The following is a 25,135-nucleotide window of genomic DNA, read 5'->3' as shown; positions in this document are numbered from 1 at the left end:
CACAGGCACTGAAGTGACCCTAAGAGCTCAGTCACCTCATGTCACGCACTTGCTCATGACTTTCCACTGTGTTCCCTCAGAGCAGAATCCAAAGGCCCTACACATCTACCTGGCTCTTGGTTATCTCCCAACCACAGTAGTCTCTACCTCTGCTCTAGAACAGCCTTCCTGTTCCTTCAAGACACCAACCTCGAGACTTCCTCAGGACTTTGCATTCACAGCTTCCTCTGCCTGGAATACATTCCTCCCCACAGCTCTGTGACTGGCTGCTTCTTGTCATTTAGGCAACTGTTCCAGCAGGAGAAGCCTTCCTAACCATCCTATATAAAATGGCATTTCCTTTGCTTTTTTTCTTATCTGTATTTATCATACTAGCATGGCTTAGTAGCAAAAATGATATTTTCTACTCACTTCAGAAGAAAAAGAACCCTAATGAGATTAGGAGATCTTATTAGCCATGACATTCCCTGCATTGTGATTGGTGGAGACTCACAGTGATATTAACAAGTTTCTACTGGATGAAGAACGAGTGGAACCCTGAGGAACAGGAGCCATCTCTAATTGGTTTCTGTGTGCACTTATTAACACAACTCCATTAAAGACTTCAAAAATGAAAGGCAAAGTCAAGGAAAAACTGGCAGAAGGAAATGAGAAAAGAAATAGGACTAAAAACAGAACAGCAAAATAAAAGCTTACATGATAATACTCTCCCAGCTAGAACTACCCAAAGCTATGTTACATGCCTTGGGAGCTCAGTGTATGAAGTAAACAAAACATAGCAAAGACTAAACCCATGTTTATAGACGTAAGTAAGTAAGCAATCACTCATGTTGAATGCGCTGTAACTATTGCCATTTTTCACCTTATTTACACTAGTTTACTTCTGACAAGCATTTCAAATTAATTTTAGACATACATTAGATTGCTGAACTTACTCATTTGTTTTACTCATACTATTTATGTAAAGGTTTGCTTAAATGTGTTCTTTTTATAATACTTACTTACAGTATATGTGTGTATTATCACGTCTGTGTGTGGACCCTTATTTATGTTATGTGTTTATGTACAAGTCCCATGGCTCAAATGTGGAGGTCAGAGGACAGCTTAGCGAAATTGGTTCTCTTGACCCACCATGTGGATACTGGGAAATGAACCAAGATAATCAAGCTTGACAGCAAGTGTCTTAACCCACTGAACTATCTTGCCAGCTCTTAAGATTTTCTTTATACAAGCCCCTGGAAGAAACATAATCCCCTAGTCTCATAAAGATGGAATGTGAAAAGAATACCAACCGCAGGAGATGTGGCTCCTCCATACTCCCCTTGTCCTGTTGTTAAAACTGTCAACCTCACACAAATCATCAAATTTTCTTATATGCTAAAGTAGGAGACTTTGATTTGTCTTTAGTGTTGCATTTTCTTCTACCACTCCAATTCAAAAAACAAGCAATAATCTAATGTACTGCTGCTTCCATATAGCTAGTGAGGTCTGCACCACAGATACTACACAATTTAAATGTATGTTTTTTATTCTTTCACATATTTTATTTAATGTACATTGGTATTTTGCCTGTGTATATGTCCGTGTGAGGGTGTCAGAAGCCCTGGAACTGGAGCTTCAGACAGGTGTAAGCTGCTATGTGGGTGCTGTGAACTGAACCCTAGTTCTCTGGAAGAGCAGCCAGTGCTCTCAACTGCTGAGCCCTCTCCCTAGCCCCCAGTGTGTGTGTGTCCATGTGTGCACGCGTGTGCCTACACGTGTGTGTGCATATACACACACATATATATATATATTTAATGTACATTCTTTCTAGAGCGTGTTTCCTGAACTCAAATCATATATACCACTTACATTACTGTTTTTTTATTACTTCCCCTGTAGTAACATGTAATTAAATACATGTAAGTTTTATAAGAAGATATGTGCTTTTTAAAAAAAGAAAGAAAGAGAGCTGCCTGTGTGTATGTGTCATGTGTAGACAGAAAGGGTTGGCTAACCCGTAGAGAGCAATTACAAGTAGAGCAGCAGAAGTGTTCCCTGAAGTAAAATTCCTCTCATATTTATGAGGCTGCTGTGAAGTTTTGACATGTTGTGTGAAATCAGAACTTAATTAACCTTCCATAATGGAAAGGTTCTGTGGGGCAGGGCAGTTTTGATGTCCCCTGCCATTTTCCAGAAGCCACAGAAAAATTACTTAGAGAGTAAAGCCATCTTGTTCATGACTTTTCTTATACTGCAAAGATACATAAATAAAATGCTATTCATAACAGGCTCCCATGGAAAGGTACATCAAACTCTCTACTTCCAATGTGGCTACAAACCCTGATTATTTCCTCAGGAGCAAGCTTCAGAGAATGCCTGCTAATTAAAATGTAACTTTTTCTAGACAATAATAATGGGTGAAAGTGTTCTGATGGTAGTACCACCCATGTTCTGATGGTAGTACCACCCATGTTCTGATGGTAGTACCACCCATGTTCTGATGGTAGTACCACCCATGTTCTGATGGTAGTACCACCCATGTTCTGATGGTAGTACCACCCATGTTCTGATGGTAGTACCACCCATGTTCTGATGGTAGTACCACCCATGTTCTGATGGTAGTACCACCCATGTTCTGATGGTAGTACCACCCATGTTCTGATGGTAGTACCACCCATGTTCTGATGGTAGTACCACCCATGTTCTGATGGTAGTACCACCCATGTTCTGGTGGTAGTACCACCCATGTTCTGATGGTAGTACCACCCATGTTCTGGTGGTAGTACCACCCATGTTCTGGTGGTAGTACCACCCATGTTCTGATGGTAGTACCACCCATGTTCTGATGGTAGTACCACCCATGTTCTGATGGTAGTACCACCCATGTTCTGATGGTAGTACCACCCATGTTCTGGTGGTACCCATTGGTACCACCCATGTTCTGGTGGTAGTACCACCCATGTTCTGATGGTAGTACCACCCATGTTCTGATGGTAGTACCACCCATGTTCTGATGGTAGTACCACCCATGTTCTGATGGTAGTACCACCCATGTTCTGATGGTAGTACCACCCATGTTCTGATGTGTCCACCCAGATTCTGATGGTAGTACCACCCATGTTCTGATGGTAGTACCACCCATGTTCTGATGGTAGTACCACCCATGTGGTAGTTGTAAGGAGCCACCTAGACCACCAACTCCAGTGCTAATATGTGGTAAAATCAGAAACTAACAGCAGTTTTTCTGTCGCCAACACCACTCTGTTTGAGGAGAGGAATATTTTAGAGCTGAGCTCCCACAGCCATGGGCCTCACGGTGTACTGCCACCATCAAGGCAGAATGGAATGCATGCTGCTACACTCACTGTGGCAAAGAAATTACGTCATGAATTTCATTTAATTTTATTATCCCACCCATTAAGTTCTCGTCACTTTTTGAGCCCTGGGTATATGAAACTGCTTATATGCTAGTAAACAAATTATTTTGAAATTCCAGTCACAGTGATGTCTTTTTATGTGCAGGAATACTCAGGCCCAGGACTGTATTTTACATACGTATTTTCATTTTTCAAGTATATGGTCAGAGACCTGAGTCAGCTGCATTTGTTAGCATCTACACAGTGGCATCTCAAACATGCTCCAAAACCCAGTGGCAGCAGGGCTCTCAGACAGGCTCTCAACCTCCCAGGACTCTCAGTCATCCCATCAGAGATGAAACGAGTGCTGATGAGAAGGGATCTGCAAGTACTAAGGCCTCAATCAAACTCACTGATACTCATAAATATTATCATTCAGGCAAGCAGCTCAGCAAAGGCAGGACGTATACAAGGCTTTGAAGATTAGGTCACCTGACAAGGAACTGTGGATGGCCTTTAGAAAGTGAAAGCAACCAGACCCCATGTACAGAGGTGGCACAGAAACAAGACCTCAGCAATATAACCACGAAGACCTGAATTCAGCACAAATACAAGAGACTCAGAGGGAACAGATTCCACATGAGAATCAGCCCAGCCAGCTCCTTGATTTTAGCCTCTGATAGCTGAATAGAAAACCCAGTGAGCCCAGCTGCATGTCAGGTGTACAGAACCCGAGTGTCCATAAACAGGGGCCATGTGAAGCCACTGAGTCTGTGGCACCGTGTTGTGTAACCACAGGATACACTGTAGCAGTGCTCCCACTACCCTACCCATTCTTCTCCCTCAGTCCCACACAGACCCACACTCTGTAGTTCATTACTCGCCAATACCATTGTTTTTCAGCAGTGAAGTAGATGGCCTCCTCCTCCTCTTCGTTCCGATACAGAGCAGGGCAACTTGACACGGACAGAATGTCTGGATCTGGGGAAGGCAGTGAGTGCTGGGGATGCTGGGGGTGGTGAGGATGCCGAGGGTGGGCTGCCAGCGGAGCGTGTGGAGGAAGCTGAGCTCGCTGGGACTGTGGGGAGGATGGCACGATGCTGCGACGAGAGCGGCATAAACTACTGCTTCTAGCTAACGATCCAGCAGGTTTCGCTACAGCCCCTGAAAAATATAACCCAATGAAAACACTTACAACCACCAAAATGTCCCTTAACTGTCTTCTTGCAAATATGTACACAAGAACTGATGTAAAATATCAGGTGTAATGCTGATTCCAGCAACCGTCATTCTCTACCCACCAATGGAAAAATTAAATAGCAATTAATATAAAAGTACTAAAAATGGTAACAGGGGTAAAACTAAAATAAATGAACATGAATGTCGTTTTACTGTAAAAATCTAACACTATTAAAAACAAAGGCTTAAAACTTTACTCAAAATAACCTCTACATTTAAAGTCAATATAGCACACTTCTAAGGAATGATAAACTGTTTATGAATGCTCATACTGAAGCAGGGGAAAAACAGGATAAAGTATCAATGGATAGTGTGGATATATCACAACCTGTTTGACCTTTAACAAGGTTTAAATAAAGACTGCACAGTCTCTAGGCTGAAACCAAAGCTTGCTTCTTGAACACTGGCCCTTATACACCAAGCCTGTGCTGGGTCCCTGTGCCTGCTGCCTGTCTCAAGCTAGACCTATGTGGGTGGAACAGACTCATCCTCAGTTTCTTTCCCTGCACTAGAGCAGTCCAAGAACAAGCTTCTCAGCCAGCTCTCCGCGCTGCATCCTTCGTGTGTGCTGTCAGACCACACTCCCGCACCCTCTACAAAATGTCCTCCTTCTGAAGCTCACACTATTAGACAGCACAGATCCTCAGACGCATGTCAGTGCTCTCTTTCCAATAGTCATTCTTGCTCTAGCAAACCCACCATCTACTCATCACCGCCATTGCCAATCACAGTATGATGAAACCACAGAACGACAAGAAACGGACCAATTCTCCTGGTAACCAGAAGTCATGGATTCCTAAACAGAAACTGTAACAATCTGGTTGATGACAAACTACTTCTCACCAGCAACTTCAATACACTTAGAAGAATATGCAAAATCAAATTAATCTACACCTGTTATTATTTTCCAGGAAAAGGCACTTTCTGCCAAAGACAGACCTTATCATTTCTAATTTGCTTAAGAAAACACTACTCAATACTATATTTTTAAAAAAGAACCAAACGGAGGAAAGAGAGGGGAAACATAATGATAAACAGAGACACATGCCTAAATGATAACTAAAACTCTAACAAAATGATGGCTATGAGTAACACTCCACACATCAGAAAGCACCAGACAATATTAATGCACAACTGAGGTATTTATAAAATTCAAGTTATGTGGAGCCTTTAATTGTCGAGAATAAGAGAGAAGAAAGAGGGGAAGAGAAAGGGAAGGAGAATGTAAAAAACAAACCACAGTTCAGAGGCCCAGGACAAAACAGATTAACAAGTGGTTAAACATCTGCACTAAATATCCCCAAACCATCAAGGAAGAAGGGTTAGGAATGGTGTGCTATTATTTCACACTCACTCAGGTTATAGAGCCAATCCATCAAATCAAACCAGCTGTGAGTGAGGCTACAGAAGCAGAACTCATACAGTGGGGGTGAAAACGAATAAAACCCTTCTGAAGGCAATTTGGGAATGACTGGTGGGAGATGCTTGCCCAATGATTAAAAATCATTTCAGAGGGTCCAGAGAAACTCCCAGGGTTGTGCATAATCACTAACATAAGGATGTGTGTTTTCACTGTTGTTTTTAACAGGAAATTACACAGGTATCTCAGGAAAAGGGAGAGACCATGGCATTAAATTCTACAGTTGACTTGTGTTAAACAATCACAGTAAATTTAACTATGTATACATACAGAAAAACTTTGAAGCACATTTCTGAGTAAAGAAGTTGCAAAATGATATCTATAATTCGATGATACTACGTCAATGTTGTAAGTATGCAGCAATGGTATATAGTTCCGTGAATACCATGCATGTAATAAAAGTACATTCTAATAAGCTTTAGAATAACACAACTTTAGGAGAGGTAAAGAGAAATGGTGTGGTTCATTTCAGAAAAACAAGTAATACAACTTGCTTACTTTTGTAGTGGGCTGGCATTGTTTTCAGTGACTTTAAGTACATACAAAGGGCTTTATAAGAAGTTTGAAATATATTACTACTACACCCTACTCGGCAAGCATTTACAGAGACTTAAAGAGTGGGGAGGAGGAGTAATTCTAGCCTCTATTCTTCTACTCACAATAAAGGTATCAATTAACAGTTTCTGGATTTTCTTCATGTAAAATTACTGACAGTCTTATTATGTGTATTTGAATCTTTTGCTTTGTTCATTACATACAACAAGCATGCTTCCTGGACATTATTTTAAGCATAACTAATGCATAATACAGACCACGAGAGAGGTATTTACATGAAGCACATTCAGCATACCTTTCACTCTAGTCTTAGACCTACAGTCTTTGGCTCCCTAAGGTCCAGAGCTTAGGCGCTTGTAACAAAGCAGAATGGAGTACACTGTGTGGCCACTAGGTGGAGGCACAGCTCACCAATCGTATGAACAATGAGTTTAATTTCTAAAACTACCTATTAAATTTCAAATGAGCTCTTGTATGTTTTCATATTTACAAGTATAAATATCTATGTATAATACCATAATTATTTAAAACATATGCCAATTATCCATGTTTAATATAAGTATTTTCTTTTAATGGACTGGAGGAAAAAAAAAAAAGTTTTGTGACCTCCAAACTTCCAAAAGTGTTTCTAAAGCAGGAAAGAAAAACAAATTTAGTTATGGACATGGATCTTCCTCAAGTACAATTCTGATTCGTAACAATTACACATTTTAAAGAAAAACTATTTTTAAAAGGTTTAGTTTTCAAACAAACATGCATTTAGAAACAGTGTTATATAAGGTCACATATATAAACAAACAAATAAAATAGACAAATTCAAATTGTAAACTAGCTTAAAAACTGACATAGCTACAACTAGTACCATCTCGCAGCCCAGACAAGGAGACAAATGAGGTCACCAGCTTCTAGCGTCCCCCAGACTTATAAGCTGTTCCCCTCACTGAAGAGTCACTGCCTCTTCATTTCACTACACCACAGAGAGACCTAAGCCAGAGAACTGACAAAAGCATGCTTATTGGCTGGGAACTACCTGTCAAATTAAGAGCTTGATGTGATCACCACTGTCTTATACAATCAGAATTGCTCTAACAGTTTTAAGAAAGCTGAAACACTGAACAGAAAAGGTGAAACTAGAAATTACTCAGATAAGATGCTTGGTTGGCCTCAAAATCTGAAATTTTAGGGTTTCAGTCAACCAGGGACTAAACTAATATAGTTATCCATTCTTCAGAGCTTTGTTCTATTGATATTGCAAAAAGTCCCAAATGTTGGAAAAATGGACCAAACAAGCAGAATTAAGAATAAAATATATAAAAATAATTTCTAATATTAAAAAGCCCGGTAAGTGAAGACATCTGTAAATTCAGAAAGTCAAAAAGTTAAAGCATTCAAATTTTATCTTACCAAAATGTTTTTCACAGAACCAAACTGCGAAGCATAGCATACAACTAGGCCATGCTAACACACACACACACACACACACACGGCCTCTTTTGGCAGGGCTCACATCCTAGCAGGAGCATGTTGGCACATGCTCACAGGCTACTGCTCACAGGCTGAAGCAGGAGGCCAGCCTGAGCTACACAGCAAGCCTCATCTTCAAACAACGACATCCACAGCACATCTGACTTTTTACAATCAAGCACAGTTTAATTTTGATAAAGGTCCATGTATGTAGTATTCCATGAGTTAAACAGAGCAGGGTAATGCTATTAATAAAAGAATACATTGAAAAGCAAAACAAAAATACTAAACAAAGAAAGTCTTGGGAACGGAATAAATCATAAGCTGACTGAAGAGTCAAGAGCTGACTACAGCAGAGCTAGCAACCAAACCAGCCTCTAAAAACTTGCCTTCATCTTTCTTTCCACTGCAGGCTTCCCTCAGAGTTGAGCATGCTGTTTATATAACCACTGGCAGTCAAAATGTTGTATCCATCCTTTTTTGAAATGACTCATTTTAATTTAATAAGAAGTAATGGTTTAAAAGCAAAATCCTACAATGAGTTCTATATGACAACTGCTGAAATATAAATATGTGCTAAATTATATACGTTAGGCATTCATGTTTCTTGAGAAGGTATTATTTGTATGACAGAATACATAACCTATTTAATAAAGAATACATGTGAGAATATATCATATACTACTCTCAAAGAGTAAAGAGATTAAAAAGAAACAAAGAAGAGTATACTTTCCCCAGAGAGTTCAAAGTACATCAGTCCTAAAAGGGCATGTCAATAACTTACTTTAAAAACTGAACCAACACTTTGCTGAACTGGCTTACCTGGAAACTGTGACACTATTGGGGGTGTATCTTCGTCTAAGTCATCGACTCCTCCAGCAATGGGGTATGGTGGAATGGAGACTCTGGGCATCACCACCCAGCTGTGGTCAGAGTACAGAGAGGAGGTGAGACTAGGGAGCCCAGAGTTGTGAGCTATCTGAAAGCCACAGATCTTCTCAATCTGCTGCCAGCGAAAAAGCCGTTCTCGCAAGCACGTCGTTAGCTCAGAGAGTGCTTTCCTGAAAAGTCAATGGATGAATTACTTATCACTTTGCAGTCTTTCATATGATATTGAAATAAAGACAATGACAGGAAGAGACCATGGAAACTGACTGAAAATATCCAGTTTCAGAATTAGTATAAATTATGTCATTATCCATGCTTCTCTGATTAAATATACATTATCTATGCAGTACACAGCTGAACACAGACAGACAGAATGGCAGAATGGCATCCTCACTTGGCTTCCAGAATCTTGTGGTCTACTTCATCCAGGGAGGAGCTGTGTGCAACATGCAGGGTCCCAAAGACTGTGCTTCTCTTCTTTTTAATTTTTTCTGCCTGAAAACCAAAAAGGTAAAAAAATAAAAGTTAGGTTTAAGAAAATGACTACTTATATAACTAATAAAGTTGATCCTGGTTCTGACTGTATTAATGATCATGAAACAGGTAGAAAATTATTAGCCAAGATACAGACATGTTTTCAAAACAAAGAAAACAAATGAGAAAGAAAGCATGCTTTCCCAAGTCAAAGACATTTAAAGCTTTCTTCTAGAGAACTGTTTCTTTTATTTCTATAGCTGAGAAAGACCAGAATCTTCTATTAAAACCAATAGAGAAACATTAACTAAATCCTACTGCAATGAGGTGTTAGTGAGACAACTATGCATTTTTCTGGAATTCAGATTAAGGCTTACTCTTATTCCACACAATGTAATAAATGCAAACATGAATTTCTAGTAACTACTGACCTGCATCAGATATGAGGCAGCAACCTGGAGGAGAAAAGCTCCGTATAAAACGTTTACAATAGTGATGACAATGACAATTTCTCAAGGGCATGAGGGTAATTTTGAAAGCTATATATGTACTTCTCTAGGAAAAGCAATTTTACTTTAAAATTCAGTAATTGTGAGAGTCAATTTACATGACAAACTCAAATTTTAAAAACAATTTTCGTGAAGGGCTTTCACTGAGGTCTTTGTATTCTGAGTGACTACTCATGAAATAAAAGAATACCTCCTCCTTAGCGATGGCTAGCTGCATCTCAGCGTTCTGTCTCTTAATATTGTAGTACTGCACTTCAACTTCATGTGTTAGCTGAAGCCATTTCTGCAGTGCATCGGGGACAGACCAGCTGCTTCGCAGCTCAAACTCCTTTTCAGCCTTTTTTAGAGCCATGCGGACCTGAGAGGACAAGAGGAAAAAAACACGAAGGAAGGAAAAAAAAATGAAATAAATGTTGGTACCAAATTAAAAAGAAAAACTAATTATGGATTTTACAAAAATCCTTTAAAGTCAGTAAATCTAAATGTACTTCTCATATCAAATGTACTTCTCATATCAAAACTGAGGGTGACTTTAAGTGTATCCTAAGTTTACTAATCAAAGCTGGAAAGTCACAGGTTAGAGAAGGGGCACACATGCTCACACACAAAGTCAAGAATACATATCATTTTCCCCGTGAGAAACTATGCCTTGCCTTCCCTGTAAGGATGAAGTATTTTTCCCACATGCCATTTAAGGGGCACAGCCAAGTAAACAAAGAAAATAAGATGCCTCATGTGTTAAGTATAATAAATGCTAAGGAAAACATATTGAAAGAAAAGTCTCACTAAGAAAGTGACAAAGAAGGAACAGACAACCATTTCTTGGAATTACTCACTTAAAACTTAGATAAGGTGGTAGGATTGTAAGTATAACTGAAAACCTTCCAGAGAGGCACGGGTGCACTGTGGAGCACACTGACTACATTCCACAGAGCCACGGGTGCACTGTGGAGCACACTGACTACATTCCACAGAGCCACGGGTGCACTGTGGAGCACACTGACTACCTTCCACAGAGCCACGGGTGCACTGTGGAGCACACTGACTACCCTCCACAGAGCCACGGGTGCACTGTGGAGCACACTGACTACCTTCCAGAGAGGCATAGGTGCACTGTGGAGCACACTGACTACCTTCCACAGAGCCACGGGTGCACTGTGGAGCACACTAACTACCTTCCACAGAGCCACAGGTGCACTGTGGAGCACACTGACTACCTTCCAGAGAGGCACAGGTGCACTGTGAAGCACACTAACTACCTTCCACAGAGCCACGAGTGCACTGTGCAGCACACTGACTACCTTCCAGAGAGGCATAGGTACACTGTGGAGCACACTGACTACCTTCCACAGAGCCACGGGTGCACTGTGGAGCACACTAACTACCCTCCACAAAGCCACGGGTGCACTGTAGAGCACACTGACTACCTTCCACAGAGCCACAGGTGCACTGTGGAGCACAGAGACTACCTTCCACAGAGCCACGAGTGCACTGTGGAGCACACTGACTACCTTCCAGAGAGGCATAGGTGCACTGTGGAGCACACTGACTACTTTCCACAGAGCCACGGGTGCACTGTGGAGCACACTGACTACATTCCACAGAGCCACGGGTGCACTGTGGAGCACACTGACTACCTTCCACAGAGCCTCGGGTGCACTGTGAAGCACACTGACTACCTTCCACAGAGCCACGGATGCACTGTGGAGCACACATACTACCTTCCACAGAGCCACGGGTGCACTGTGGAGCACACTGACTACCTTCCACAGAGCCACGGGTGCACTGTGGAGCACACTGACTACCTTCCACAGAGCCACAGGTGCACTGTGGAGCACACTGACTACCTTCCACAGAGCCTCGGGTGCACTGTGGAGCACACTGACTACCCTCCACAGAGCCATGAGTGTACTGTGGAGCATACACTGACTCAACCTTCCACAAAGGCACAGGTGCATTATGAAGCACACTGACTCAACCTTCCACAGAGCCACGGGTGCACTGTGGACACATACTGACTCAACCTTCTGCAGAACCATGGGCGTACCGGTTCTGGTGCCCAACCCCTAGCTTCACAGAGCTGCCCTCACAAAGCTCACTAAAGTAACTGAACTAAAGTGCAAAGGAATGTTTGATCTGAACAAACCCAACTTATTTAAATAAACCTTTCTATCTGCCAGAGTAAACTAAGAAGGGAACTACACAAACTTTTGATAAAGAAATAGAACAGCTGTTGGGCAGTGTGGAAAAATATTTTAAAACTCCAAAATTAAAAAAGAAATCAAAACAGGACACACAGTCCATAAAAATTTTTTTTAAAGAGCTGGAACTTCAAACTTTTAAAAAAAAAATAAGGCTTTTTTTAGTGGAAGCAATTTCTAAGGTAACACCCACCTGCTGTGGTTCATTGTGTAATGTACACGGGACAATATGAATTTAATAAGACAGTTGGCTAAGCCGTGTGGCATCCCTGCTAATCTCCCAGGAAGAAAGAACTTGAGAACAGGCCCTATAACACGTGGTCTTGTAGGAAACCTTTTCTCTCCTAAGACTTTGAAACTAAAAAAATCAGTGTAATTTAAATTTCCAGGTACTAAACACAGAATTTCAATATATTTTATTCATGCTGTTGTCTATAAACTTAAAGATTTTTCCATACATTTAATTATCTTAAAATAGTTCGGTTATCTTAAAATTATTTTACATAGAAACTATGTATTTCTGGCATAAATGGAGGCTGAACAATGTTTAAATTAACTGTTAAATAATGTTCCAAACCTGTGAAATTTATGACCATCCTATATTAGCAACTGTTTAATGGCTATTATACATAACTTTGCTATTTGATCGAAATCTTAACCCACAGTTTGAGTTATGTTGTCATCCATGAGAATGGCCAAAGTCAAGTTAGTTAACAGCTTTTACAAATGAACTGAATGTCTGAAAGCGAATTACATCACTCTGGCATAGTAAAACAACAAGTAGAAACATGTCAGAAAGAGTAAGCTCACACACCTCAAATCTGGAGTCCAGACCTGCTCTGACTGATAAGCCCATGGAAGCTTTCAGCAAGATACACACTTTTGAGGCTGTCTGAAGCTTATACTAATTACTTGAGATTTTTAGGAGCAAAATCACTGACATAAAACCTAAAAGTGGTAATAATTAGTTACCTCAAAAGTCTTCACTTAAGGAAAACAATACCACATGATCATTTTTGAAGTTATCACCACTGGGGTGTGGGTGAGGGCTATGGTTCAAACTATATGGAATTGTAGGGTACTGTATGGATCTACATAAATTAATTTCCCAGTTTAATTACCTCAGTGAAAGAAACTTTGAACAGCAGTACAGGAATAACACACACAAAACCTTGCCTTTGTTGAGTACCAGTTGTGTAACGGAAGGCAGCAGTTACTTGACCTGGCTACTCAGGTGTAACCGTCTCTAGGTAGCACAAGGGTTAGTGCTCAGACTAAGCCACCAACAGCAGAAGCCCGGGTTTCTGCACTCTGAATACTCACACGGTCATGTTTCTTATCAATACAATCATGTTGGGCAGAGCTCTTCCTACAAGACCCACTGTTCTTCTTTAAGCCATCTTTGATTGGCTCGGGATGACATGAGGATTATGTTTATACCAGCACAACTGCTATTGGTATTGCAGTGACCTTGTGGTCTACAAAGGCATGCAAAGATCTCTGTGCCAAAACCAGAGATAAAATGTGAGGCAGTCACTTGTCAAACCCTGTTATTAAGGCAGCTAATGTTCACTCGGGGAAGAAGAGACATTTTAGTTAGTGGCCACTGGTAAGCCTATGCTTCTGTAAATAACCCTCATCAAGGACTTTATAAAGGAACCTAACCAAACTCATTGGGTCATCAAAATAAATAAGTCAAAGGAACAGGTAGGAAGAGTCATCAGCAGGAGAGGAAATGAGGAGGGTAACTGGGATGGAGTGACAACAGCACAGCATAAATGTATGAGAATGCCATAATGACACCTACAGTTGAGGGTAATTAACATGCTAATAAAAACAAAGTATTATTAATTCTTTTGGATTATTTCCTTCTTATAGGCAAAGTTAGAGAATTAGCTAACAAGCTTTTAGTCATCCTAGAGCGAGGCAAAAATCAGGCCGCAAGTTCTCACAAGAGCCTGAAGGGGCATAACTAGTTCCTGGGCACAATATGACCTTGGCTAGGCCTTTCCTGGTTACTTCTCCTACAGCCTGTACACAAAAGGTTTTCTAGGAAGCGGGACATAACTACAAAATATACCTGAGTCAATTTTGATAGGTTTTTAAAATCTATTTTTAGTAAACTTTATTATAAATAAAAAACTTTACAAATAGATAAAAATAATACCCAAGCAGACCCAAACTTAATGAACTTAAGTCAAAAGGAAGAGATTTAAAATGGTTTTTTTCAAGAGAGATGTGTAGTCTATGACAACAGAAAGGGCCAGTTCAGTCAGACAAATTCTCCAAAAGGACACCTTAGAAGAACTCAGTGGTGCTCATTAGATGCCCTTATCCTCCGATGCGATCAAAAGTCACCACACAGTGCTGATCTTTTACTGACAGTCACCTGAGGGAAGCAGTCCCCAAGTGTGCAGAGGAGAACTGCAGCTCCTGTCCCTGCTCACACTAATTCTAAACAAGTCTCCCAAGCCTCGTTTTGTTTCTCAGTGTCTCAGTCACTAAACAGCCAAGTCAGAAAAGTGAGATGGGACCACAGACACACAGGTTCACAGAATGTGCTCTGAAGATGAAGGAAGGGCACAGGACAAGAAACACACGCAGCTTCTAGAATGGGAAAAGAAAAGAAACACCTCCCACACAGGCTCCAGTAGGGTAAGGCCCTGCAGACACATTTCAGGGTGATAATGAATCTACATTTATTTATGCCACCAAGCTTGTAGTAATTTGTCTCTGCAGGAACAAGACATTGATACACATGCGTGCTATGAAATTCTTCTGTAATCCTCCCTTCTCCAAAGTACTGTGAAATGTCTGAATGCCTACTCCGTCCTATTTTGAGTAGCTGAGTGGAGGAAGCAGACATCAGGAAGGACATCTTTGCAGATAACTTTGAAGATTTTAGGAGGTAGTGTTCTAAAACCATCTAGCAGGTTTCAAAGAGACAACTCACGGAAATCCTCAACATCTGCAGCCGTTGGCTTTCCAGAATCTCAAAACTGGATGTCCTTAACTTCACTAGGTGACATTAGAAACTCAAACTTACTATGGGTCTAAATAAACATCTCAAGAGAACTCAGGGCAATGAAGCTAGCATGAACTAATGCTGCATGGAAGAAGAAACATATTGGCAACTTTATCTTCCAGTTATGATTTTGTTATGTTTAAAATATGAATTTGATCAATGATAAAAGAATTATTTTATTTTTATTAGCCAAGGAACAATATCCATGAAAATAAATAGATACAGAAGATGGAACAAATCAAAAGAGAGAGCAGACAGAGGCCTGGTTCCTCTGCGCAGCCTTAGGAAGCCCTCCTGAGGACCCCACCTGCTCCAGCTCCTGCTCTGCATACTGGCGCCTGCTCAGCTCGCACTCGGCACCCTCCCGCAGCTCCCGCAGCCGACAGGCCTCTTCCTTGGCGTAGTTGATTTCATCCATCATTTTTCGCTCTAGATTTTGCTTTTCTACAGCAACAGTTCTGTTTTCTTCCTGTGCCTTTTCAAGTCTTAGAGAATAATAAAAAAAATTTTAAAAGCCCCATGTAAGTATACAAAAATTTCATTTTTATGAAAAATAATGCTTCAGATAATAGCATACTTTTTAAAATCAAAATTTATAGTATTTCTATTAATCTTAAATTAGGGTAACTATCAGGCAATCTAATATTTGGTTATTTTTTGTTATCTTGGGTTCAAACGACAAGAACTGCAGAAAACAGCCTCTGCAAAAAAGACTAAAGAAGTTTATAAACATTTATATCTATTTGAAAGTAAAAATCAACTACATTCTACCTATATTTGATTTACATCCTCTGACCTTCTACAAACTTACTTCCAAGTTGCATTTCTCTGAAAATGCAAAGTGAAATAAGCATGCACTGCTAATATGGGCCCTAACCTGTATGTGTACATGTGTACTCATGAGACACTTCACGAGCTGCATTTCCTTACGTGAAGAACAAGAGTTATGACTGGTTTTAGTAACTAACTGTTTTACTTTGAATTTTTGAGACAACTTCTTATGTAGCACAACCTGAGCCTGAGCTCACCAGCTATACAGCAAAAGGCGACTTTGAGCTGATTCCTAAGCACCAGGGTCCCCAGCATGAGCCAACACACCCAGTTGCAGTGAGATGCTTCAGTTACCTCTCTTGTAAGTCCAGGAGACTTTGCTCTGCAGTTTGTAGACTCTCTAAGTCTTTCATCATTTTTGCAACATGTTCCTTTGACGTCTTATTTTGTGTATAAGCAAACCAACAACCCCCAACACCAATTACTATGGAAATTGTGAGAATAAAATCTTTCATCCAGTTATGAGGTGGGCCTATAAAAAAAAAAGAAGATAGTTAAGTTTGTATTTTAGTGTAATACAAAACAAATATACAGAAAAGTAGATATCCAAAACAAACAAAGCTAAAAATCTCCTCACTAAGATACAAATTCTAGCCTTATAAAATCTAAACTCTTCCAACAGCTGGTATCTTATTTGTTCTATATAATAAGAAAAGCAGAGAAAAACACACATGGCCACACCAGGCCCCACGTTGCTCCCATGCTACTGAGAGAAGCCCCTGTAGAGTAAAGGGAGCCCATGACTTGTCTCTGTTCTCTTTAGTCAGGCCACATCACTATCACTGAGACACAGACTGGAGAACACCAAAAGGCATTTCCCCATGCATGTGGTTATGAAATAAATTACTCTTATCACTGACCATAATATTGGGGAATATACCACCCCCACCCCCAGCAGACATGACAACATTTTGCTAATACACAAGGAGGGGTGGGGGAAGCTGTTACTGGTACTTCACTGAGTAGAGGCAAGGAATAGCCCTGAGCACCCTACAACTGACATAAAGCCTCTTCCCCGAACCCTCTACTAGTAAGAAACTATCCACTCGTCCATGCACACAGCTGAGAAGCCTTGGGGTCAATGGACGCAGCCAGTTCGTAATGTCCATCAAGTGACCACTTGTCTAAGATACAGGGGTTAGGAGGAGAGAAAAACCAGATGTGATGTCAACTCAGTACTGCAGTGTAAGGCAGAAGCACAAGGGCCACTGTCATCAGGAACAGGAAACATAAAAACTTCTACTCAAATATCATTTTAACTTTGCCCTGACTGTCAAAATATACTAACTTCTCAAGAACTATTTAGATGAGAGATGCATGATAGCTAATAAAATATAATATATTTTAATACTCCAAGGAAATATAATTTGTAGTAGTAAATTGCCTTTCCTGGCTAGTTTTATATCATCTTGAAACACGCTGAAGTCATCTGAAAGGAGGGAACTTCAACTGAGAAAATGCTTCCGTAAGGTGGGGCTATATGCAAGTCTGTACAGCATTTTCTTAATCAGTGAGTAACGTGAGCACACCCAGTCCACTGCAGTGAGGTCAGCCCTGGGTTGGTGGTCCTGTGTTGTATTAAAAAAGCAGGATAAGCAAGCCACAAGGAGCAAGACAGTAGGCAACACTCCTCCATAGCCTCTGCACTAGCTCCTGCCTCCAGGTTCCTGTTTCGAGTTCCTGTCCTGACTTCCTTCAGTGATGAGCAATGATGCGGACGTGTAAGCTATATAAACCTTTTCCTCTCCAAGTTGCTTTGGTCATGGTGTTTCATCACAGCAATGGTAATCCTAAGACACTGCCTAAACGCTTACAGTTCCTGCCACAAGACATTCTGCGTGCTTCCTATGAATAAACTCGATAAAATGTTCAAGTTGCTAGGCCAGCAAGTCCAGGGTGTGTCTGTGATTGCCTCTATGCTAAAAAGTTGCAGTGTTCCATATTTCCTGAGCACACACCCTCACCAGCCATGCAAGACAAGCACGGCAGGCGGCTCCGGTCTGGAGGGGTTTGTTCAGATTTCTGCTTCTCACTCAGAGATTCAGCTTAGGCTTCCCTCCAAATATACTCTACAACAACAACACTATGCAAACAACCAGCCCCAAATTCCACTAAGAACCACACACTAGGAAAGAGTTAAGTGAAAACTCCTTTAAATGTATCTTTCATTTGACAACATTAGCTTTTGTATGAAATCTAGCTTTTGCATTACACTATGGCACTTTTGCAGTCAAATGGTAATTCTATTATCATTATTCTGTAAAAGCCATTGTCCCTATATTAATTTTGTTTTCACTTTTAAGAAAACACAATTCTTCTAAAATATACTGTTCAAACACATCCTCTAAAAGCTTTCAGAAATTTTAAATTAACTAAACATATTAAACTTCTGGGGGGAAAAATATTCCTGTTCAGGTTACAAAGTCTAATTAAAGCCAGGTATGGTGGAGCATGCCAAGCACTCAGGGAAGCAGATGCTGATGGATCTCTCTGCGAGTTCAAGGCCAGCCTAGTCTACAAACCAAGTCAAGGACAGCCAAGGCTACACAGAGAAACCATGTCTCAAAAACAAATGAACAAAATTTAAATAAATATATAAGTTTCTTCCTTTTCTTTTTTTTCCCTCTATCTTTCTCCCCTCTCTCTCTCCCTCTCTTTATGGGTGTGTGGGGGGGGGGGGATAATAGGGGAGAGAGTCCAAGACAGGGATTCTTTATGTAGCCATGGCTGTCCTGGCACTCATTGTAGGCCAAGCTGGCCTCTAACTCAGAGATCTACCTGCCTCCCAAGTACTGTGATTAAAGGTGTGTGCACCACTACCACCTGGTGACAAAACAGTTTCTTACACATTCCTTTTGAAACCAATCAAGAAACAATACCCACCTGGTGTTCCTCCTAGAACTGTGTTACTTTCTACAGCCTCTAAGCTAGTGACACCGTTAGGACTGATGCCATCAGAACAGCTAAAAAGCCATGCTTAAGGGCCCTTGAGTAAAAATCCAACTATAAAAACATCAAGTTACAACAATCCAAGGTTTTCCATCTAGAATTTCAAATTTTCACCTGGCCACAGTTTCATAGCTTTTTACATTAGTAACTAGCTGTGAAACTTCCTATTTCTACAGCAGAAAAATTCTTCCTATAAGCCACATTTCCTTCACAGTTAGCGAGTGGCTTTCTTGGTCGTGTGTTCCTCTCCACACTGTTTTCTTCAACAACACAGGGATGCAGCAGACTACACTACTATACCACACAGCATGAGAGAGATACTAACGTGTCAGAGGCCCAAACAAAACCACGTCCAGTGCTTTGAGCTGAAGTTTCTGTCTGTGACTCCGGTCGCTGATTTTCAAGTGGGAAATCATAAATGACGTTTCATGAACTGCTATCCTGTAAGTAGAAAAAAATTCTATATAGTAAACAAAGTAAACAAATTTCCAGTATATAAATTTCAATACATGACAATATACTTACCACTTCACACGCTGCTGATCCCTGCGGAGAGCTCATCTCTATTAAAGTACATCACTTCAGAAACCCTTTTATAAAATGTAGCTACTGAAAGCCTTCTGTGGACTAATAAATGTGCTTTACTGATGAACTGCTGTTTTCTAAAGTTACTTTCTATTTATTATAACTTACTATAATTGAAAAAATTATGAAGCAAAGTATTTTATAATAATAACTAATGTTAGCATTTCACTATCATTTCACAAACAAAGTAAAATTGCTAAGGGATTTAATAATAGCAGATGTTAAAAACTATTCTTACTTCAGGAGCTTTTGCCTAGTAGCAGCTAAAAAGTACTCACCACCCTCTTAGTGTTTAACTCTTTTAGATGAACAAACCACACTAAAAACCGAATGGAAGGTAAGAAGCCTTCTTGGGTAGGTTGAGGAGTAGAAGGATTCGAGTAATAAGCAGTTCTCAGGTAAGTTAGGCGGTACAGGCCAGAGAACACTCAGAAGCTTGGAGCCAGCTAAGCTGCCATGTGTAGACACTAACAACAAAGAGGCTCCCCTCGAACAAGGTGAAGGCACAGGTCACCACACGAGGTTCACCTCCAACCTGCACACACTCTATGTCATCTGCATGCTCCCACACTCACATACTCTACATGCATGTGCAAAGAACAAAACCATAAGAAGGGAATAAAATAGTTAAAATAGATACATTTATAGTATTTCCTTTATACTATCTGCCCCAGAAATATCTTGCAGATTCAGAATTGAAAAGTGGCATCTGAAATATACTTCCCAATGCATGGGAATCCCCTGTGGGTAACTACTGACCTGGGGAGTGTTGTTCCCTTCACATTGTTATCTCTAAAATTCTTCTCATATTGTGGGAGTTCCACAAATTCTATCAACCACTGCAGGGTATCCTCAACTGTCCAATTATGAACTGTAAGACAGAAAAGAAGGTGCATGTTAAAGGGCACTGCTTTAAAAATTAAAATCTGAACATACTATATAACTTTAGAGGAAGCAAAGATGGGCAATTCAATTTAATAAATAGTAGTAAAATAGTATCTAGCAGCCTATGGTAAGCTAAAAATAAGGAGACCCACACTTACTTTCCTAAAGCAGAATCTAAAACAGAAAAAACAAAAAACAAAAACCATAAAACAATGAAGACAAATGGTAGTAAAACTAATTCTCAGCATCAATGCAGAGTTTTGAAAGAATGAAACGCTCTATTTCCCTGGGTGTGGGTAACTTACCAGATACTTGATTGACACTTCACCTACCCCATCAGGGCATGCAATTGCAAAGCTCCCTGAGAGCCGGGTCCAGCCTAAGCACTGTGACATACAGTAGTGAACGGATGAGGAAAATGTTTGCCTCTGTGGAACCTCAAGTGCCTCTGGCAAAGATTCAGGTGGGGCAACTTAGAAATAAAGAAAGATTGGGGGCAGAGAAAGTTTAAATCATGATAGTCTTTAATGAACGTGTGGCGGGGGGCATAGTGGGGGAGAGGGTGTAGGGTCCTCTGAGTTGACTACATCGACCAGAACCCAAAATAAAAAACATAAAACTCTGAAAATCTGATAGAAAAATAAAGAATTTTGAAGATCTAGAGAAAACTACCTTAACCAGAGAGGAAAGCTACTATTAGTTAAAGTCTTCATGACTGGATAATCTTGCTGGGTTTTGTTTGTTTGTTTGTTTGTTTTGGTTTTGGTTTTTTCCCTTTTTTTCTTTTCTTGAGGATTAGGCAGATAGAGCGAGACCATGTTAGGAAAGACTGGATTTGAACTCAGGCAAACTAAGCACAGAATCTTACTCTACACTACTTTGAAAGCAACAATTAAGCACAAAGACTCAAACAAAGACACAAAGGAAAAAACCACCATGAGAATTAAGTCAGAGGCCTTTCTCTGCTTATCATGTATAAATGGCAACAATGCCTGATTCCAAGGGAAGGCAAAAATGGAGAGGTGATCTTGTCCACACTTAATGCGTGGACTTGGGAAAATAAAGTGTTCACCGACTACACGAAAGGGCTGAAGACAACAAGGAAGTGACAAATGCAGTACTGGGAATCAATCCATCTGTACACAGTACAGGAAAAGAGCATTCTCACAAACCACAGATAATTCTGAATTCACATTTGTATGCAATGTTTTCACAGTCTGCCTTTTTCAATACTTGAATTTACAGAAAAAAAACTTGAACAAATCATAACTAACTAATAAAAACTTTATTTTAAAATTAAGTGGCAATTTAATACTGAGACAAACTCATGTTTTCGTTTAGATACATAGCTATCATAACACCTGTATATGGGCTAGAGGCCGCTGGATCCACATAGCCAGAGAAAGCCTGCTTGCCACCACCCGGAAGCTCAGGCCTGGATGCCTTGCTGAATCTAATCCAGTCAAAGTAGCCCTTTTGCATGGAGGCTTCTTCCTCCTGCAGTGAGCTACATGGAGGACTGCCCTGTCTGACTGCCAAGAAACCCACAGCACAGCTGCACTGCACACTCCCACACAAAGCTCTCAGCCAGGGAAACAGAATAAGATTCTCTCTGGCTTTTGATTTTTCAATAGTAAAAACCTGATCCACGCAATCCAGCATATCCCAATTTTCAAGGAAACCAGACTCAAAGGAAAAAGAAAAATCAAAAAGGGCCTGGCGCTGCCCAGTCCTAATCCTACGCTACTTTAGTTGTGCTCTAAAGTAGCTCTTTTTGTAAAACTAATTTCCTTTTGAGTGCATCTTTAAAGCAATACAATCAATCCTAAAACAAGACAGAGTTGCTTGAGGGAGAGGACTTACTTTTCCACTTGCTACCTGCTTTCCTCGAAGACGCCTTGCCAACAGCATCTATTTTCTTCTCGTGAGCAGGACTTGGCTCTTGTGTTAGCTCCCTCTGCTCTGCGGACTCTGCCTGCTGCCTTTCAGCTCCGGCAGCAGCTCCTGTTTACCCTCCTCCAGGGCCTGCTTTGAAGGCTATTTTATACTAGCATCTCCTGTATTTTGTTGAATCTTCCTTTCTTAGCTGAAACTTAACTCATCGTACATTATTCTGGACTTTCCTCCTCACAGAATTTAATTAATTACAATTATATATAAGAAAAAGAATTCTCTCAACATCTGCTTATTCCACCAAAGGATGATTAAGTTCCTAGCTGACCACACTATGCCAAATACTCATGCACAAGTATTTGTTGGGTGTTACTTAATAAATGAAATATATCAGACTTAAAGGGTAAGTACTATAAAACCTATTTATGGTTCAGTGAGGGAATTAACAAGGAGGCTCACTGGCATAAGCAACTGTCAGTGTCAACGAGCGACCTGAGAGTACTCCATCCTTCTGCCCACCTGTAATGAGCTGCTTCAGGCTGCGCTGCTCAGCAACACCTGTACCAAGGGGGCAGGACAAGGACATAGCATGTTTTAAAGGTACTTAGCAATCTATTCAGAGTTTGGAATTGTTAACCAAGTATTTTTGCTCAAAACTGTGCCAAGTGCTATAGGTTGGTGTTTCTGTGATTTTTAGCAAGTAGTTCCAACACTACTAAAGAGAACACTGATAAAGAAAATGGGAAGAGATCTGTGTCAAGTTACACTGTACCACTAGGTCATAGTGCCATCACCACCAGGCTCTTTAACTCAGGCTCGATTTCTAACTAAGCTGAATAATGAAATGAGCTAAGCTACCTTTAAAACTGTCTTTCTGATTCCATTATAACAAAAGAGGGCTGGTGTGTAAAGCACTGCAAACTGAACAATCAACCTAGAACACTTCATCACAGGATGCTGACAAGGAAAAATCGAACTCTAAAAATGGCCAGGGCACCGATGAAAACATTAACTATTTACTACAGACCAGATTTATGAATGTTATTTCATGTGGACACTGCAGCAACTCTGAAGTGAGCCCGATTATCCCCATGCTGAGCCTAGAGTTTTCTCAAGTTAGAACTCTTAAGTATAAACAAATTAGTAAATGCCCACAGTAGGTTTCAGACCAAGCTGTTTCTAGAACTGCTGACATTGCGCAGAAGCATAACCCAAGACCCTCATAATCTGAAGCTTTTTAAATGTGAGGTGTGTGTCTGTATCCTCTTCAACTTAGGATGGCTTTCCTTTCTTCCATTTGCCTGCCTTGTCCTTACTCGTCACTCAAACTAGGAACTCCTTCCTCTACACATTTTCCCTATCAGCCATTTCAATAATACTGTGGGTCTGCTTTGTGTTCTTTCATCATCTATACATGGATCTACCATGAGACTAGCCAAGCACACATCTAGATGAGCAGTGCTAAGAGAACAGGAACTATTCTTTCTTGGGGAATAAAGAAAGAATTTACATTAATTTTGTGTATGTGTGTACACAAGTGTGTGTGTGTGTGTGTGTGTGTGTGTGTGTGTGTGTGTGTGTGTGTGTGTACACATGTGTTAAAGGAAAATTTTCAAGAGTCAGTTATCTCCTTCCACCTGTGGGTTTAAAGAATCAAAATAAGACTTGGTAGTAATTCCCTTTACTTGCTAAGGCATCTTGTCATCCCAGGAACTTACTCTTTTATTAAAACACTATTCCTTTAATTAAGGGATTTTATATAGATAGATAGATAGATAGACAGACAGACAGACAGACAGACAGACAGATATATATATATATCCTTACGCATCCATTTTCATATGTACCCTTTGACTACAGTGAAATGCAACTGTTATCTCTAGAGTCTATAAATAGACACCTGGCCAAGTGCTTACACATATGGACAGACATAGCTATCAACCGGCACCTAGAATATGAACTCTGGTCCACGTGCATTATACTGTATGTAGGTGGTTTCAATTCAAAACAGCTCACTAACACTTGAGATATTTTCTCTTAGAGACCTGGTACAAACAGCATACAAATGTAAAATGTTGCCAACAAGTAATCTACAAGTAGTTGCCTAAGGGGACTTGTGACTTAGAGATGTCAGGTATACTTGGGGGTACAAAAGTTAAGGTGGTAATGTAAAACTTCAGTAGAGTTAGTTCATTTTTCATGATAGAAGATATGCTTGTAAGTTGGAAGAAACACTGTAACAACCTAAAGATAATATTTCAAAGTGCATATAAATGTATGTGTGTGTATATATATATATGTGTGTGTGTGTGTGTGTGTATGTACGTACACACACACACACACACACACACACACACACACACACACACACACACACTGTGTCTCTGTCCTAGAACTTGCTATGTAGAGCAGGCTGCCCTCAGGGTTAGAGAGATGTACCTGCCTCTACCTCTAGGTACTAGGGTTAAGGGCATGTTTACTGCATTCTATGAGCGCTCTGGGGAGCAGGGTGGTAGGAGAGAGGATGGTGATAGAACAGAGCAACTTCTGTAACCGTAAATGTGGTTCCTCCGTTTGAAATAAAAAAAAAGCATGTTGCATCCGTCCCCTCCTACTCTCTACTTCCCAGCCCTACCACAATGTAGCTATTCTGGAACAGCACATGAAGAAGAGGAAACTAGGCCTAAGAAGTGAAAGCTTTTTGAAAGCAGTGGGGTGCAAGAAATGAGCATTAAGAGACAGGAAGGGGTGGACAGAGCCGTCAACAGAGAGGCTACAAATCCCCAAGTGAAGTAGCCTTCTAAGAAAGCCGTGAGGCGTCCACAGGGACACAGCCAGGCAAACAACAAGGCCAGAACTGCATGAAATGCTCTCGCTGT

The 25,135-nt window shown here is 40.5% G+C and overlaps 2 protein-coding genes and 1 long non-coding RNA gene across 18 annotated transcripts in view; 1 reads left to right on the top strand and 2 right to left on the bottom strand.

Annotated features, from left to right (window-relative positions):
- Positions 1 to 25,135, bottom strand: part of Stim2 (stromal interaction molecule 2) — a 130,768-nt gene that overhangs the window by 2,470 nt on the left and 103,163 nt on the right. The window contains exons 4-12 of one of the 2 annotated variants that reach the window (XM_051165149.1): positions 20,238 to 20,349; positions 19,219 to 19,334; positions 16,239 to 16,416; positions 15,421 to 15,598; positions 10,078 to 10,245; positions 9,810 to 9,833; positions 9,299 to 9,399; positions 8,839 to 9,077; positions 4,229 to 4,502 (exon numbers count right to left, since the gene is read on the bottom strand). In XM_051165149.1, coding sequence (XP_051021106.1) covers positions 4,229 to 4,502; positions 8,839 to 9,077; positions 9,299 to 9,399; positions 9,810 to 9,833; positions 10,078 to 10,245; positions 15,421 to 15,598; positions 16,239 to 16,416; positions 19,219 to 19,334; positions 20,238 to 20,349 — 1,390 coding nt within the window. The remainder of the gene's footprint in view (positions 1 to 4,228; positions 4,503 to 8,838; positions 9,078 to 9,298; positions 9,400 to 9,809; positions 9,834 to 10,077; positions 10,246 to 15,420; positions 15,599 to 16,238; positions 16,417 to 19,218; positions 19,335 to 20,237; positions 20,350 to 25,135) is intronic. The other variant, XM_051165150.1, reaches the window with a different exon arrangement.
- On the bottom strand, positions 10,392 to 12,190 carry LOC127205863 (uncharacterized). Of its 15 annotated transcripts, XM_051165151.1 has the most exons (4): positions 11,867 to 12,190; positions 11,609 to 11,692; positions 11,021 to 11,062; positions 10,392 to 10,978 (listed from the first exon to the last, which is right to left on the bottom strand). In XM_051165151.1, the coding sequence occupies exons 1-4, from the start codon at positions 11,924 to 11,926 to the stop codon at positions 10,724 to 10,726; spliced, it is 441 nt and encodes a 146-aa protein (XP_051021108.1). In that variant the 5' UTR covers positions 11,927 to 12,190; the 3' UTR covers positions 10,392 to 10,723. The 15 variants fall into 15 exon arrangements, 4 of the variants coding, with proteins under 4 accessions (XP_051021108.1, XP_051021109.1, XP_051021111.1 ...); XM_051165152.1 differs by lacking the exon at positions 11,021 to 11,062; XM_051165154.1 differs by lacking the exon at positions 11,021 to 11,062 and having other exon boundaries at positions 11,651 to 11,692.
- Positions 10,849 to 11,813, top strand: LOC127205865 (uncharacterized). The gene is made up of 3 exons (XR_007832701.1): positions 10,849 to 10,911; positions 10,996 to 11,037; positions 11,710 to 11,813. It is a non-coding gene; the product is annotated as an uncharacterized LOC127205865 (long non-coding RNA).

This window comes from Acomys russatus, chromosome 22 (assembly GCF_903995435.1).
Source record: "Acomys russatus chromosome 22, mAcoRus1.1, whole genome shotgun sequence".
Taxonomy (NCBI): domain Eukaryota; kingdom Metazoa; phylum Chordata; class Mammalia; order Rodentia; family Muridae; genus Acomys; species Acomys russatus.
Note: the sequence above shows the minus strand (reverse complement) of the source record. Positions and strands in the feature narration are given on the sequence as shown.